This window comes from Heptranchias perlo, unplaced genomic scaffold, assembly GCF_035084215.1.
Source record: "Heptranchias perlo isolate sHepPer1 unplaced genomic scaffold, sHepPer1.hap1 HAP1_SCAFFOLD_1094, whole genome shotgun sequence".
Classification (NCBI taxonomy): Eukaryota; Metazoa; Chordata; class Chondrichthyes; order Hexanchiformes; family Hexanchidae; genus Heptranchias; species Heptranchias perlo.
In genome coordinates, this window is record NW_027138314.1 from 1 (window position 1) to 18,487 (window position 18,487).

Here is an 18,487-nt window from a genome sequence, read left to right on the forward strand (position 1 = left end):
TAGACTTTTAATTGCCCTCTGAAGCAAACCACTCAGTTGTGTCAAACACCTAACAGCATCGAGGGAGATCCTTCACCACACGGACTGCAGCGGTTCAACAAAAAGGGCCCTCAAAGACACGATATAAAGACAAGTTACAAAGAATTACATCGAATTCCCAGCCCAGAAACAGGCCATTCGGCCCCACTGGTCTATCCCGGTGTTTATGCTCCACACGAGCCTCCTCCCTCCCCTCTCCATCTCACCCTATCACCATATCCTTCTATTCCTTTCTCCCTCATGTGTTTATCGAGCTTCCCCTTAAATCCATCTCCACTATTCACCTCAACCTCTCCTTGTGGGAGTGAGTTCCACATTCTCACCACTCTCTGGGTGAAGAAGTTTCTCCTGAATTCCCTCTAGGATTTATTAGTGACTCTCTTATATTTATGGCCCCCGAGTTCTGGTCTCCCCACAAGTGTAAACATTTTCTCTACGTCTCCCCGATCAAACCCTGTCATAATCTTAAAGACCTCGATCAGGTCACCCCTCAGTCTTCCCTTTTCTAGAAAAAAGAGCCCCAGCCTGTTCAGCCTTTCCTGATAGTTATAAACCTCTCAGTAAGTGAATCTTTTTTGCACCCTCTCCAGTGCCTCGATATCCTTTTTATAATATGGAGACCAGGACTGTGCACAGTGCTCCGAGTATGGTCTAACCAAGGTTCGATACAAGTTTAACATAACCTCTCTGCTTTTCAATTCTCTCCCTCTAGAAATGAACCCCAGTGTTTGATTTGCCTTTTTATGGTCTTATTAACCTGCGTCACTACTTTTAGTGATTTGTGTGTCTGTACCCCCAGATCCCTCTGCTCCTCTACCCCATTTAGACTCTTATTATCCAATCAATACGTGGTCTCTTTATTCTTCCCACCAAAATACACCACCTCACACTTATCGATATTGAAATTCATTTGCCGATTACACGCCCATTCTGTAAGTTTATTAATGTCTTCCTGTATTATGTCACCGTCCCCCTCGGTATCTCCACAGACCCCCAATTTAATTTCGTTCTCAGATTTTGAAATTGGACTTTGCAAGTGGTTGCAATTTATGTGAAGTTCTGCCGGTCGAAGGTTTGAAAAGTTTTTACCTCGTACACTTCTTCATCCAGGATCCTGGTGCCAAACACCACGATGCCGTCCGTGGACACGACAGGGTTGTCGCTCCTGGGCAGTGGTTTGGAGATTTTCTTCTTACAATCTACGATCATCGTTACATTCTTTCCCTGCACACTGATGGCCACTCGATGCCACCTGCGCAAAGCAAACTTAGTTTAGTACCAAGGACATCGCAGAATCGTTCCACAGGTTGGGAAGGCCTTGGAGAGGGTGCGGAGGAGATTTACTGGAACGGGACCAGGGATGAGGGACTTCAGTTATGTGGAGAGACTGGAGAAGCTGGGATTGTTCTCCTCGGAGCAGAGAAGGTTAAGGGGAGATTTAATCGAGGTGTTCAAAATCATGAGGGGTTTTGATAGAGTAAATAAGGAGACACTGTTTCCAGTGTATCCGATTGCCGCTTGAAAGTTTTCGTTGGATCTTCTTCCCCTGCCCTTTCCGGTAATGTGAGCCAGAGATCGTATCAACTTGCTGCCTAAAAAAATTCTCCTAATTACTTCTCGAGTTCCATCATTTCCTCCATTGTATGTCCACCCCAAAAAACTCCTCCAACACACCTTTTCACTCAGGCCCTCGGGCACCTCTCCTCCTCTCTCTCCTTCCTTTCCTCAGTTTTTCACTCAGGCCCTCAGGCACCTCTCCTCCTCTCTAAGATAGAAGCCCATGGAATCGAGGGAAAAGTACAGACTTGGTTAGGAAGTTGGCTGAGCGAAAGGCGACAGAGAGTAGGGATAATGGGAAGGGACTCACATTGACAGGATGTGACTAGTGGAGTCCCGCAGGGATCTGTCTTGGGGCCTCAATTATTCACAATATTTATTAATGACTTAGATGAAGGCATAGAAAGTCTCATATCTAAGTTTGCCGATGACACAAAGATTGGTGGCATTGTAAGCAGTGTAGATGAAAACATAAAATTACAAAGCGATATTGATAGATTAGGTGAATGGGCAAAACTGTGGCAAATGGAATTCAATGCAGACAAATGTGAGGTCATCCACTTTGGATCAAAAAAGGATAGAACAGGGTACTTTCTAAATGGTAAAAAGTTAAAAACAGTGGATGTCCAAAGGGACTTCGGGGTTCAGGTACATCGATCATTGAAGTGTCATGAACAGGTGCAGAAAATAATCAATAAGGCTAATGGAATGCTGGCCTTTATATCTAGAGGACTGGAGTACAAGGGGGCAGAAGTTATGCTGCAGCTATACAAAACCCTGGTTAGATCGCACCTGGAGTACTGTGAGCAGTTCTGGGCACCGCACCTTCGGAAGGACATATTGGCCTTGGAGGGAGTGCAGCGTAGGTTTACTAGAATGATACCCGGACTTCAAGGGTTAAGTTACGAGGAGAGATTACACAAATTGGGGTTGTATTCTCTGGAGTTTCGAAGGTTAAGGGGTGATCTGATCGAAGTTTATAAGATATTAAGGGGAACGGATAGGGTGGATAGAGAGAAACTATTTCCGCTGGTTGGGGATTCCAGGAGTAGGGGGCACAGTCTAAAAATTAGAGCCAGACCTTTCAGGAGCGAGATTAGAAAACATTTCTATACACAAAGGGTGGTAGAAGTTTGGAATTCTCTTCCGCAAACGGCAATTGATACTAGCTCAATTGCTAAATTTAAATCTGAGATAGATAGCTTTTTGGCAACCAAAGGTATTAAGGGATATGGGCCAAAGGCAGGTATATGGAGTTAGATCACAGATCAGCCATGATCTTATCAAATGGCGGAGCAGGCACGAGGGGCTGAATGGCCTCCTCCTGTTCCTATGTTCCAATCTGTTGCCTTTCCTCAGTTTTTCACTCAGGCCCTCAGGCACCTCTCCTCCTCTCTCTCCTTCCTTTCCTCAGTTTTTCACTCAGACCCTCAGGCACCTCTCCTCCTCTCTCTCCTTCCTTTCCTCAGTTTTTCACTCAGACCCTCAGGCACCTCTCCTCCTCTCTCTCCTTCCTTGCCTCAGTTTTTCACTCAGACCCTCAGGCACCTCTCCTCCTCTCTCTCCTTCCTTGCCTCAGTTTTTCACTCAGACCCTCAGGCACCTCTCCTCCTCTCTCTCCTTCCTTGCCTCAGTTTTTCACTCAGACCCTCAGGCACCTCTCCTCTCTCTCTCCTTCCTTTCCTCAGTTTTTCTGTCCATTTCCCATTTGTAAATTACGTTGAGACATTTTCTCACAGCTGTCGTTATGAATAGATTTTTGTTTTTCGATTATTTCACTTACCCCGGGTCTGAAACTATTCTTTCAACAAATGGTTTGTTTCTTGTTATAATCAACAATGAAAACATATTTTTGGGGGAAATTTACATATTTCAACATTCTGTGATTTTTCATTAACAAAGGAATTTCAACCTTTAATTGTAAAGAGGACTTCAGATCTGTTCAAATCCTTTGACGTCAGCACATCATAGTGTCATAGAATCACACAGCATGGAAAGAGGCCATTCGGCCCATCGTGCCTGTGCTGGCTCTTTGAAAGATCTATCCAATTAGTCCCACTCCCCCGCTCTTTCTCCCTAACTCTGTGAAATTTTTCCCCTTCGAGTATTTCTCCAATTCCCTTTTGAAAGTTATTATTGAATCTGCTTCCCCCGCCCTTTCAGGCAGCGAATTCCAGATCAGAACAACTCGCTGCGTAAAAAACATTCTCCTCATCTCCCCTCTGGTTCTTTTACCAATTACCTTAAATCTGTGTCCTCTGGTTACCGACCCTCCTGCCAGTGGAAACAGTTTCTCCTTATTTACTCTATCAAAACCCTTCATGATTTTGAACCCCTCGATTAAATCTCCCCTTAACCTTCTCTGCTCTAAGGAGAACAATCCCAGCTTCTCCAGTCTCTCCACATAACTGAAGTCCCTCATCCCTGGTCCCACTCTGGTAAATCTCCTCCGCACCCTCTCCAAGGCAACAATTGAACTTTAAACTTTGTGTCAAAACACGAACCGTTGGGAGGTCCAAACCTCGACTCACTTACTTGTTATCAGCGAGATTGGTTGTCCCGAAGATGGGATAGTCCTCGGGGGCTGGTCTGCCATTCTGGTCCTCGTAGAGGAAGACGGGTGACCGTCCCACCTCCACGCCGAGCTGCTGGACGCCTTGTTCGTTGTAAATGGACAGTAGGAAGGCCTGGGTGTTCCTCTTCGGCTTCAAAGTAACTAAAATGGAGAAATCACTCGGGAACTGACCATCTGGAAACAAAGGAGAAAACAGGAGAGTCATTAAAAAGAAATGACATTTACCTGAGGAAGGACGAAGTCTCCGAAAGCTTGTGAATTTAAAATAAAATTGCTGGACTATAACTTGGTGTTGTAAAATTGTTTACAATTAAAAAGAAAGAAAGACCTTGCATTTCCCCAGCCCCTGTCACCAGCTCAGAACGGCCCAGAGCTCTTTAAAACCTAAAAAGTACTTTTTGAAGTGTGGTCACTGTTGTAATGTAGGAAACGCGGCAGCCAATTTGCGCACAGCAAGATCCCACAAACAGCAATGTGAATGTTTTAGTGATGTTGGTTGAGGGATAAATTTTGGCCCGCATTTCTTCGAATAGTGGCCGTGGGATCTTTTATGTCCACCTGAGAGGGGCAGACGGGGCCTCGGTTTAGCATCTCATCCGAATAACAGCGCCTCCGACAGTGCGGCGCTCCCTCAGAACTGACCCTCCGACAGTGCAGCGCTCCCTCAGTACTGACCCTCCGACAGTGCGGCACTCCCTCAGTACTGACCCTCCGACAGTGCGGCGCTCCCTCAGTACTGACCCTCCGACAGTGCAGCGCTCCCTCAGAACTGACCCTCCGACAGTGCGGCGCTCCCTCAGTACTGACCCTCCGACAGTGTGGCGCTCCCTCAGTACTGACCCTCCGACAGTGCGGCGCTCCCTCAGTACTGACCCTCCGACAGTGCGGCGCTCCCTCAGTACTGACCCTCCGACAGTGCAGCACTCCCTCAGTACTGACCCTCCGACAGTGCGGCGCTCCCTCAGTACTGACCCTCCGACAGTGCGGCACTCCCTCAGTACTGACCCTCCGACAGTGCGGCGCTCCCTCAGTACTGACCCTCCGACAGTGCGGCGCTCCCTCAGTACTGACCCTCCGACAGTGCGGCGCTCCCTCAGTACTGACCCTCCGACAGTGCAGCACTCCCTCAGTACTGACCCTCCGACAGTGCGGCACTCCCTCAGTACTGACCCTCCGACAGTGCGGCGCTCCCTCAGTCCTGCAGTGTGGTAACTCCCTGCGTCGAAGTTGGATTACGGCAAAATGGGGCTGGGCTGAGATTGTGTTACGATTCCTACAGGGCCCCGAACAAGAAAACCCTGCAGTTCCTTTTCAAATGGAAAGCTTAAAGTTTGAAGCGGTCGGAGGAGGAGGGGGTGGGAGCCTCCTGCCATCTCGCTTTCAAAGACAGCGTTTGTTCCACAGATTCTGCGGAGTCAGGCGGAGATTCCTGAATTTGATCAGTGAATATCGCAGTGGCTTCCATTGACTGCAGGATACCTCGATCAATCTCTCACTGATTGGTCACCTCAGGTCAGAGAACAAGTCCCAACACTAACTGTCAATGTGTCACCTCATTCAGTCCCCTCACTGCTCCAACCGAAAAGCACAAAATGCTTTGACCAGCTTTTGATAGAGTAAATAAGGAGAAACTGTTTCCAGTGGCAGGAGGGTCGGTAACCAGAGGACACAGATTTAAGGTAATTGGTAAAAGAACCAGAGGGGAGATGAGGAGAATGTTTTTTACGCAGCGAGTTGTTCTGATCTGGAACGCGCTGCCTGAAAGGGATAAATATTTGAAGGGGAGAACGTTACAGGGTCATGTGGAAAGAGCAGGGGGAGTGGGACTAATTGGATAGCTCGTCCAAAGAGCCGGCACAGGCACGATGGGCCGAATGGCCTCCCCCTGTAAGGTGCTATGTTTGGATACGGCAATTTATTGAAGCTTCTTCCTGTTCAAACCCCGTCGTGTTCAGGGGGCAGTGATCGCTGGCCCCCAATTACACATTTCACATTTCATCAGTGAAACCAATCATCGTAAAGGTAACACCTCCCCCCTCACTCCCCCCTCACTCCCCAACACCTCCCCCCTCACTCTCCCCCTCACTCCCCAACACCTCCCCCCTCACTCCCCCCTCACTCCCCAACACCTCCCCCCTCACTCCCCCCTCTCTCCCCCCTCACTCCCCAACTCACTCCCCCCTCACTCCCCAACACCTCCCCCCTCACTCCCCCCTCACTCCCCAACACCTCCCCCCCTCACTCCCCCCTCACTCCCCAACACCTCCCCCCTCACTCCCCCCTCACTCCCCAACACCTCCCCCCTCACTCCCCCCTCACTCCCCAACACCTCCCCCCTCACTCCCCCCCTCACTCCCCAACACCTCCCCCCTCACTCCCCCCTCTGTCCCCCCTCACTCCCCCCTCACTCCCCAACACCTCCCCCCTCACTCCCCCCTCACTCCCCAACACCTCCCCCCTCACTCCCCCCTCACTCCCCAACACCTCCCCCCTCTCTCCCCCCTCACTCCCCAACTCACTCCCCCCTCCATCCCTCCTCCCTCCCCCACCTCCCAAACTCACTCCCCCACTCACTCCCCAACTCACTCCCCCCTCACTCCCCAACTCACTCCCCCCTCACTCCCCAACTCACTCCCACAACTCACTCCCCCAACTCACTCCCCCCTCACTCCCCAACTCACTCCCACAACTCACTCCCCCAACTCACTGCCCCCTCACTCCCCAACTCACTCCCCCCTCACTCCCCCAACTCACTCCTCCACTCACTCCCACAACTCACTCCCCCAACTCACTCCCCCCCCCACGTCCCAAACTCACCTCCCAAACTCCCTCCCCCAACTCACTCTCCCACTCCCTCCCCCTCCATCTCCCTCCCTCCCCTCCAAACTCAGTCCACCACTCCCTCCCCTGCCCCCCAAATCTCACTCTCCCAATCCCTCCCACCTCCATCCCTCCTCCCTCCCCACCTCCTAAACTCACTTCTCCCTCCCCACTCACTGCCCCTCCATCCCCTCCCTCCCCACCTTAAACACCCACTCCCTCCCCACCTTAAACACCCACTCCCTCCCCCACCTTAAACACCCACTCCCTCCCCCACCTTAAACACCCGCTCCCTCCCCCACCTTAAACACCCACTCCCTCCCCCACCTTAAACACCCACTCCCTCCCCCACCTTAAACACCCACTCCCTCCCCCACCTTAAACACCCGCTCCCTCCCCCACCTTAAACACCCACTCCCTCCCCACCTTAAACACCCACTCCCTCCCCCACCTTAAACACCCCCTCCCTCCCCCACCTTAAACACCCACTCCCTCCCCCACCTTAAACACCCGCTCCCTCCCCCACCTTAAACACCCACTCCCTCCCCCACCTTAAACACCCGCTCCCTCCCCCACCTTAAACACCCACTCCCTCCCCCACCTTAAACACCCACTCCCTCCCCCACCTTAAACACCCACTCCCTCCCCCACGTTAAACACCCACTCCCTCCCCCGCCTTAAACACCCGCTCCCTCCCCCACCTTAAACACCCGCTCCCTCCCCCACCTTAAACACCCACTCCCACCCCCACCTTAAACACCCACTCCCACCCCCACCCCCACCTTAAACACCCACTCCCTCCCCCACCTTAAACACCCGCTCCCTCCCCCACCCTAAACACCCGCTCCCTCCCCCACCTTAAACACCCACTCCCACCCCCACCCCCACCTTAAACACCCCCTCCCTCCCCCACCTTAAACACCCCCTCCCTCCACCACCCTAAACATTCACTCCCTTCACCACCGGCGCACAATGGCTGCAGTGTGTACCATCCACAGGATGCACTGCAGCAACTCGCCAAGGCTTCTTCGACAGCACCTCCCAAACCCGCGACCTCTACCACCTAGAAGGACAAGAGCAGCAGGCACATGGGAACACCACCACCTGCACGTTCCCCTCCAAATCACACACCATCCCGACTTGGAAATATATCGCCGTTCCTTCATCGTCGCTGGGTCAAAATCCTGGAACTCCCTTCCTAACAGCACTGTGGGAGAACCTTCACCACACGGACTGCAGTGGTTCAAGAAGGCGGCTCACCACCACCTTCTCAAGGGGCAATTAGGGATGGGCAATAAATGCCGGCCTCACCAGCGACGCCCACATCCCATGAACGAATAAAAAAATCATTTTGCTTATGAAAAACATCACACACCGAGACACAACACACCCACTGTGGGACCTGGAGTATAAGGGGAGGAAGTGATGTTCCAGCTGTGCAGAGCTCTGGTCAGACCACATCTGGAGACTGGGTTCAGTTCTGGGCACCGCACCTCAGGAAGGATATATTGGCCCTGGAGGGGTGCAGCGCAGATTCACCAGAATGATACTGGGGCTAAAAGGGTTAAATTACGAGGCCAGGTTGCAGAGTCGAGGCTTGTATTCCCTCGAGTTTAGAAGATTGAGGGCTGATCTAATTGAGGTGATGTGGAGATGCCGGTGATGGACTGGGGTTGACAAATGTAAACTATCTTACAACACCAGGTTATAGTCCAACAATCGAGGTGTTTAAGATGATTAAAGGATTCAATCGGGTCGATAGAGAGAAACTATTTCCTCTGGTGGGAGAGTCCAGAACAAGGGGGAATAATCTTAAAATTAGAGCTCGGCCGTTCAGGGGTGATGTCAGGAAGCATTTCTTCACACAAAGGGGAGTGGGAATCTGGAACTCTCTCCCCCAAAAGGCTGTGGATGCTGGGGGTCAATTGGAGCTTTCAAGACTGAGATCGATGGATTTTTGTTGGGTATCGAGGGATACGGAGCAAAGGCGGGGAAATGGGGTTAAGATACAGATCAGACACGATCTGACAGAATGGTGGAACAGGCTCGAGGGGCTGAATGGCCTCCTTCTGTTCCTGTTTTTCCCGTCTGGTTAAACCTGCGGTGATTTTAATACATTTTTATAAAATCTGTGGGGATGAGGCCTACATTCCTAACTGGTTTCGTTTGATCCATCGTACAGTTATTTTCTTCTATCTGCGCCCTGTGTACGATGCCTTACTCTCGTTTAGTTATTTGCTTTGGTGAAGTTCGTCCTGTTTTTGTAGCCTGACTTGAACCTGTAAATTTTGGAATGAAACTGTTTGACATCGGTTTTATGATTTTCACATCAAAGGATGGTTTGGAAGTAATAAACGCTGCAGTTATTAATTTTATTGAGAATTGTTTGCTCGTTCTTTTAAGAGTTTTATACTCCAAGCATAGTGAGGAAATCGGACAGGAACATAGGAACACAGGAACAGGAGGAGGCCATTCAGCCCCTCGAGCCTGTTCCCCCATTCGCTCACATCGTGTCTGATCTGTATCTTGACCCCATTTACCCTCCTTTGCTCCGTATCCCTCGATACCCAACAAAAATCCATCGATCTCAGTCTTGAAAGCTCCAATTGACCCCCAGCATCCACAGCCTTTTGGGGGAGAGAGTTCCAGATTTCCACTCCCCTTTGTGTGAAGAAATGCTTCCTGACATCACCCCTGAACGGCCGAGCTCTAATTTTAAGATTATTCCCCCTTGTTCTGGACTCTCCCACCAGAGGAAATAGTTTCTCTCCATCAACCCGATCGAATCCTTTAATCATCTTAAACACCTCAATTAGATCATCCCTCAATCTCCTAACCTGGTCATTGATGGGCAGTTTGCTGAGATTATCTCCATTCATTCCTCTCTCCGAGTGGGTTGTTTAAATAATCTGGAAGAAGTTTTGCTGAGATTGTCCTGTGACCTGTGACCTGTGTTTGGTCACTTCACGTTGCTTGTTGTGGTCAGTGAGCAAGGTGGAAGCTGGGCTGGAAGGGTTCAAACTGGGAGACATGGTCTCAAAGCTGGGTGGCGATGACCCATTCTGGGATACAAAGGGGAGGAAGTGATGTTCCAGCTGTGCAGAGCTCTGGTCAGACCACATCTGGAGACTGGGTTCAGTTCTGGGCACCGCACCTCAGGAAGGATATATTGGCCCTGGAGAGGGGGTGTAGCCCAGATTCACCAGGATGATACCGGGGATAAAAGGGTTAAATTACGAGGACAGGTTGCAGAGACTGGGCTTGTATTCCCTCGAGTTTAGAAGATTAAGGGGTGATCTAATCGAGGTGTTTAAAATGATTAAAGGATTTGATCGGGTCGATAGAGAGAAACTATTTCCTCTGGTGGGAGAGTCCAGAACAAGGGGGAATAATCTTAAAATGAGAGCTCGGCCGTTCAGGGGTGATGTCAGGAAACATTTCTTCACACAAAGGGGAGTGGGAATCTGGAACTCTCTCCCCCAAAAGGCTGTGGATGCTGGGGGTCAATTGGAGCTTTCAAGACTTAGATCGATGGATTTTTGTTGGGTAAGGGTATTAAGGGATATGGAATTAAGGCAGGTAAATGGGGTTAGGAGCATTTTTGTGGTAGTGATCATAATTCAGTTAGATTTAGCCTAGTTATGGAAAAGGACAAAGACAGAACAGGGGTGAAAGTTCTAAATTGGGGAAAGGCCAATTTTACTGAGCTGTGAAGTGATTTAGCAAAAGTGGAACTGGAAACAGCTCCTTGAAGGTAAATCAGTGTCAGAGCAGTGGGAGAGATTCAAAGGGGGAGATTCAAGGGGTTCAGAGTAAACATGTTCCCACAAAGAGAAAGGGAGGGGCTGACAAATCTACAGCCCCCTGGATGACAAGGAGCATTCAGGGTAAGATCAGGCAGAAAAGGGAAGTTTATATCAGACACCGAGAGCTCAACACTGCAGAAAGCCTAAAGTATAGAAAGTGCAGGGGGAAAATTAAAAAGGAAATTAGGAAAACAAAGAGAGGGCATGAAAAAATACTGGTGAGTAAAATCAAAGAAAACCCAAAAATGTTTTATAAATACATAAAGAGCAAGAGGATAACTGAGGAAAGAGTCGGGCCTATTAGAGACCAAAAAGGTAAACTATGTGTGGAGGCGGAAGATGTGGGTATGGTTCTTAATGAATACTTTGTGTCTGTCTTCACAAAAGAGGGGGATGATGCAGATATTGGAGGAGGAGTGTGAAATATTGGATGGAATAAACTTAGTGAGAGAGGAAGTATTAAGGGGATTAGCATCTTTGAAAGTAGATAAATCACCAGGCCCGGATGAAATGTATCCCAGGCTGTTAAGAGAAGCCAGGGAGGAAATAGCGGAGACTCTGACCATCATTTTCCAATCCTCCCTGGATACAGGCGAGGTGCCGGAGGATTGGAGGACTGCTAACATTGTACCGTTGTTTAAAAAGGGAGCGAGGGATAGACCGAGTAATTACAGGCCAGGCAGTCTAACCTCGGTGGTGGGCAAATTACTGGAATCAATTCTGAGGGACAGGATAAACTGTCATTTAGAAAGGCACGGATTAATCAAGGACAGTCAGCACGGATTTGTTAAGGGAAGGTCGTGTCTGACTAACTTGATTGAATTTTTTGAGGAGGTAACAAGGAGGGTCGATGAGGGGAGTGCGTTTGATGTAGTCTACATGGATTTTAGCAAGGCTTTTGACAAGGTCCCACATGGCAGACTGGTCAAAAAAAGTAAAAGTCCATGGGATCCAAGGGAGAGTGGCAAATTGGATCCAAAATTGTCTCAGTGGCAGGAAGCAAAGGGTAATGGTCGACGGGTGTTTTTGTGACTGGGGGGCTGTTTCCAGTGGGGTTCCGCAGGGCTCAGTACTCGGTCCCTTGCTTTTTGTGATATATATTAATGATTTAGACCTAAATGTAAGGGGCATGATCAAGAAGTTTGCAGATGATACAAAAATTGTCCGTGTGGTTGATAGTGAGGAGGAAAGCTGTAGACTGCAGGAAGATATCAATGGACTGGTCAGGTGGGCAGAAAAGTGGCAAATGGAATTCAATCCGGAGAAGTGTGAGGTAATGCATTTGGGGAGAGCAAACAAGGCAAGGGAATACACAATAAATGGGAGGATACTGAGAGGTGTAGAGGAAGTGAGGGACCTTGGAGTGCATGTCCACAGATCCCTGAAGGTAGCAGGACAGGTAGATCAGGTGGTTAAAACAGAAATAGACAGTTTCCTAGAAGTAAAGGGAATTAGGGGTTATGGGGAGCGGGCAGGAAATTGGACATGAAGCTGAGTTCGGATCGGTCAATGCCCTGTGGGTGGCGGAGAGGGCCCAGGGGCTGTGTGGCCGGGTCCTGCTCCGACTTCTTGTGTTCTTTAGATTTGTGGTTGGGATCAGATCAGCCATGATCTTATTGAATGGCGGAGCAGGCTCGAGGGGCCGATTGGCCTACTCCTGCTCCAATTTCTTATGTTCTTATGTTCTTAAGAAGGCAAACGGGATACTTTCCTTTATTAGCCGAGGTATAGAATATAAGAGCAGGGAGGTTATGCTGGAACTGTATAAAACACTGGTTAGGTCACAGCTTGAGTACTGTGTACAGTTCTGGTCACCACATTACAGGAAGGATGTGATTGCACTAGAGAGGGTGCAGAGGAGATTTACGAGGATGTTGCCAGGACTGGAGAATTTTCGCTATGAGAAATGATTGGATAGGCTGGGGTTGATTTCTTTGGAACAGAGGAGGCTGAGGGGAGATTTAATTGAGGTATAAAATTATGAGGGGCCGAGATAGAGTGGATAGGAAGGACCTATTTTATAAACATAATTTAATGGGACAAAGTCAGCATGGCTTTACGAAGGGGAAGTCATGTCTGACAAATTTGTTTGAGTTCTTTGAGGACATAACGTACAGGGTGGATAAAGGGGAACCAGTGGACGTAGTGTATTTAGACTTCCAGAAGGCATTCGACAAGGTGCCACATAAAAGATTATTACTTAAGATAAAAAATCACGGGATTGGGGGTAATATTCTGGCATGGGTGGAGGATTGGTTATCGAACAGGAAGCAGAGAGTTGGGATAAATGGTTCATTCTCGGATTGGCTACCAGTAGCCAGTGGTGTTCCGCAGGGGTCGGTGCTGGGTCCCCAACTCTTTACAATCTATATTAACGATATGGAGGAGGGGACCGAGTGTAACATATCAAAGTTTGCAGATGATACAAAGATGGGAGGGAAAGTAGAGAGTGAGGAGGACATAAAAAACCTACAAGGGGATATAGACAGGCTGGGTGAGTGGGCGGAGATTTGGCAGATGCAATACAATATTGGAAAATGTGAGGTTATGCACTTTGGCAGGAAAAATCAGAGAGCAAGTTATTATCTTAAAGGCAAGAAATTGGAAAGTACTGCAGTACAAAGGGATCTGGGGGTCGTAGTGCAAGAAAATCAAAAAGTTAGTATGCAGGTGCAGCAGGTGATCAAGAAGGCCAACGGAATGTTGGCTTTTATTGCTAGGGGGATAGAATATAAAAACAAGGAGGTATTGCTGCAGTTATACAAGGTATTGGTGAGACCGCACCTGGAATACTGCATACAGTTTTGGTCTCCATACTTAAGAAAAGACATACTTGCTCTCGAGGCAGTACAAAGAAGGTTCACTCAGTTAATCCCGGGGATGAGGGGGCGGACATATGAGGAGAGGTTGAGTAGGTTGGGACTCCACTCATTGGAGTTCAGAAGAATGAGAGGCGATCTTATTGAAACATATAAGATTGTGAAGGGGCTTGATCGGGTGGATGTGGTAAACATAATTCCATTAGTTTTAATCATAATTCCATTAGTTTTAAGATAGCTCTGGAGAATGATAGGTCTGGCCCAAAAGTTAAAATTCTAAATTGGGGAAAGGCCAATTTTGATGGTATTAGACAGGAACTTTCAGAAGTTGATTGGGAGAGTCTGTTCGCAGGCAAAGGGACGTCTGGTAAGTGGGAGGCTTTCAAAAGTGTGTTAACCAGGGTTCAGGGTAAGCACATTCCTTATAAAGTGAAGGGCAAGGCTGGTAGAAGTAGGGAACCTTGGATGACTCGGGAGATTGAGGCCCTAGTCAAAAAGAAGAAGGAGGCATATGACATGCATAGGCAGCTGGGATCAAGTGGATCCCTTGAAGAGTATAGAGATTGCCGGAGTAGAGTTAAGAGAGAAATCAGGAGGGCAAAAAGGGGACATGAGATTGCTTTGGCAGATAAGGCAAAGGAGAATCCAAAGAGCTTCTACAAATACATAAAGGGCAAAAGAGTAACTAGGGAGAGAGTAGGGCCTCTTAAGGATCAACAAGGTCATCTATGTGCGGAACCACAAGAGATGGGTGAGATCCTGAATGAATATTTCACATCGGTATTTACGGTTGAGAAAGGCATGGATGTTAGGGAACTTGGGGAAATAAATAGTGATGTCTTGAGGAGTGTACATATTACAGAGAGGGAGGTGCTGGAAGTCTTAACGCGCATCAAGGTAGATAAATCTCCGGGACCTGATGAAATGTATCCCAGGACGTTATGGGAGGTTAGGGAGGAAATTGCGGGTCCCCTAGCAGAGATATTTGAATCATCGACAGCTACAGATGAGGTGCCTGAAGATTGGAGGGTAGCAAATGTTGTGCCTTTGTTTAAGAAGGGCGGCAGGGAAAAGCCTGGGAACTACAGACCAGTGAGCCTGACATCTGTAGTGGGTAAGTTGTTAGAGGGTATTCTGAGGGACAGGATCTACAGGCATTTGGAGAGGCAGGGACTAATTAGGAACAGTCAGCATGGTTTTGTGAGAGGAAAATCATGTCTCACAAATTTGATTGAGTTTTTTGAAGGGGTAACCAAGAAGATAGATGAGGGCTGTGCAGTAGACGTGGTCTACATGGACTTTAGCAAAGCCTTTGACAAGGTACCGCATGGTAGGTTGTTACATAAGGTTAAATCTCATGGGATCCAAGGTGAGGTAGCCAATTGGATACAAAATTGGCTTGACGACAGAAGACAGAGGGTGGTTGTAGAGGGTTGTTTTTCAAACTGGATGCCTGTGTCCAGCGGTGTGCCTCAGGGATCGGTGCTGGGTCCGCTGTTATTTGTTATTTATATTAATGATTTGGATGAGAATTTAGGAGGCATGGTTAGTAAGTTTGCAGATGACACCAAGATTGGTAGCATTGTGGACAGTGAAGAAGGTTATCTAGGATTGCAACGGGATCTTGATCAATTGGGCCAGTGGGCCGATGAATAGCAGATGGAGTTTAATTTAGATAAATGTGAGGTGATGCATTTTGGTAGATCGAATCGGGCCAGGACCTACTCCGTTAATGGTAGGGCGTTGGGGAGAGTTATAGAACAAAGAGATCTAGGAGTACAGATTCATAGCTCCTTGAAAGTGGAGTCACAGGTGGATCGGGTGGTGAAGAAGGCATTCGGCATGCTTGGTTTCATTGGTCAGAACATTGAATGCAGGAGTTGGGATGTCTTGTTGAAGTTGTACAGGGCATTGGTGAGGCCACACTTGGAATACTGTGTACAGTTCTGGTCACCCTATTATAGAAAGGATATTATTAAACTAGAAAGAGTGCAGAAAAGATTTACTAGGATGCTACCGGGACTTGATGGTTTGACTTATAGGGAGAGGTTAGACAGACTGGGACTTTATTCCCTGGAGAGTAGGAGGTTAAGGGGTGATCTTATAGAAGTCTATAAAATAATGAGGGGCATAGATAAGGTCGATAGTCAAAATCTTTTCCCAAAGGTAGGGGAGTCTATAACGAGGGGACATAGATTTAAGGTGAGAGGGGAGAGATACAAAAGGGTCCAGAGGGGCAATTTTTTCACTAAAAGGGTGGTGAGTGTCTGGAACGAGCTGCCAGAGGCAGTAGTAGAGGCGGGTACAATTTTGTCTTTTAAAAAGCATTTGGACAGTTACATGGGTAAGATGGGTATAGAGGGATATGGGCCAAGTGCAGGCAATTGGGACTAGCTTAGTGGTATAAACTGGGCGACATGGACATGTTGGGCCGAAGGGCCTGTTTCCATGTTGTAACTTCTATGATTCTATGATGTTCCCAAGGATGGGTGAAACGAGAACTCGGGGGCATAATCTTAGAATAAGGGGCTGCTCTTTCAAAACTGAGATGAGGAGAAACTTCTTCACTCAGAGGGTGTTAGGTCTGTGGAATTTGCTGCCCCAGGAAGCTGTGGAAGCTACATCATTAAATAAATTTAAAACAGAAATAGACAGTTTCCTAGAAGTAAAGGGAATTAGGGGTTACGGGGAGCGGGCAGGAAATTGGACATGAATTTAGATTTGAGGTTAGGATTAGATCAGCCATGATCTTATTGAATGGCGGAGCAGGCTCGAGGGGCCGATTGGCCTACTCCTGCTCCTATTTCTTATGTTCTCATGTTCTTATGACCTATTTCCCTTCGTGGAGGGGTCAGTGACCAGGGGGCATAGATTTAAAGTAATTGGTAGAAGGATTAGAGGGGAGCTGAGGAGAAATGTTTTCACCCAGAGGGTGGTGGGGGTCTGGAACTCACTGCCTGAGAGGGTGGGAGAGGCAGAAACCCTCAACTCATTTACAAAGTACCTGGATGTGCCCCTGAAGTGCCGTAACCCACAGGGCTACGGACCAAGTGCTGGAAAGTGGGATTGAGCTGGATAGCTCTTTATCGGCCGGCACGGACACGATGGGCCGAGTGGCCTCATCCTGTGATGTGATTCTCTGATTCTCTGAAGATACAGATCAGCCATGATTTAATCGAAAGGTGGAACAGGCTCGAGGGGCTGAATGGCCTGCTCCTGTTCCTATATTCACGAATCGGGCTAATGGTACAGAACGGATTGCACTCGGTTTGATGTGTGATTGCACAGTGCGGGTCTGCGTTCCACTGCTGATGTGACCCACCTGGATATAACTGCTTCGTGGGAGCGCTGATCTGAGCCCGCTTGGTTACTCTGTAGGCAACGTCTGCTCCTTGTGTATTCCCTCTGTTCTTGCAGTATCCGGGCGTTTTAACAACTCCCTCTGGTGAACTGTGAAAGTCTAACACTTGAAGAACATCAACGGGATCAGCTGTGGATCGAGAAAGAGAAAGACACGGACGGATATTAATTAAAGTCCAGGGCCACGGGAAACGAGAGAGAAAGACTTACAGTCAGACAGCACCAATCGTCAACTCAGGACGTCCCAAAACACTTTACAACCAATAAAGTACTTTTTTGAAGTGTGGTCACTGTTATAATGTAGGTAACACAGCAGCCAATTTCGGCACAGCAAGATCCCACAAACAGCAATATGAGATAAATCACCAGATCATCTGTTTTTTAGTGATGTTGGTCAACAGATAAATATTGGCCCAGGACACCGGGGAGAACTCCCCCTGCTCTTCTTCAACATAACGGCCGTGGGATCTTTTACATCCACCTGAGAGGGGCAGACGGGGCCTCGGTTTAATGTCTCATCTGAAAAACAGCACCTCCGACAGTGCAGCACTCCAGTACTGACCCTCCGACAGTGCAGCACTCCCTCAGTACTGACCCTCCGACAGTGCGGCACTCCCTCAGTACTGACCCTCCGACAGTGCAGCATTCCCTCAGTATTGACCCTCCGACAGTGCAGCACTCCCTCAGTACTGACCCTCCGACAGTGCAGCACTCCCTCAGTACTGACCCTCTGACAGTGCGGCACTCCCTCAGTACTGACCCTCCGACAGTGCAGCGCTCCCTCAGTACTAACCCTCCGACAGTGTAGCACTCCCTCAGTACTGACCCTCTGACAGTGCGGCACTCCCTCAGTACCGACCCTCCGACAGTGCAGCACTCCCTCAGTACTGACCCTCCGACAGTGCAGCACTCCCTCAGTACTGACCCTCCGACAGTGCGGCACTCTCTCAGTACTGACCCTCCGACAGTGCAGCACTCCCTCAGTACTGACCCTCCGACAGTGCAGCACTCCCTCAGTACTGACCCTCCGACAGTGCGGCACTCCCTCAGTACTGACCCTCCGACAGTGCGGCGTTCCCTCAGTACCGACCCTCCAACAGTGCAGCACTCCCTCAGTACTGACCCTCCGACAGTGCAGCGCTCCCTCAGTACTGACCCTCCGACAGTGCAGCACTCCCTCAGTACTGACCCTCCGACAGTGCGGCACTCCCTCAGTACTGACCCTCCGACAGTGCGGCGTTCCCTCAGTACCGACCCTCCAACAGTGCAGCACTCCCTCAGTACTGACCCTCCGACAGTGCAGCACTCCCTCAGTACTGACCCTCTGACAGTGCGGCACTCCCTCAGTACTGACCCTCCGACAGTGTGGCACTCCCTCAGTACTGACCCTCTGACAGTGCGGCACTCCCTCAGTACTGACCCTCCGACAGTGCAGCGCTCCCTCAGTACTGACCCTCCGACAGTGCAGCACTCCCTCAGTACTGACCCTCTGACAGTGCAGCACTCCCTCA

The 18,487-nt window shown here is 49.0% G+C and overlaps 1 protein-coding gene across 1 annotated transcript; it reads right to left on the bottom strand.

Annotated features, from left to right (window-relative positions):
* Nucleotides 1-1,128: 1,128 nt before the first annotated feature.
* LOC137307710 (collagen alpha-1(XI) chain-like) lies at nucleotides 1,129-17,106 on the bottom strand (the record flags this gene model as incomplete). The annotated part of the gene is made up of 3 exons (XM_067976900.1): nucleotides 1,129-1,291; nucleotides 4,132-4,345; nucleotides 16,939-17,106. Coding segments are annotated over 3 exons (545 nt in total), but the record flags the coding sequence as incomplete, so codon positions are not given.
* Nucleotides 17,107-18,487: the final 1,381 nt, after the last annotated feature.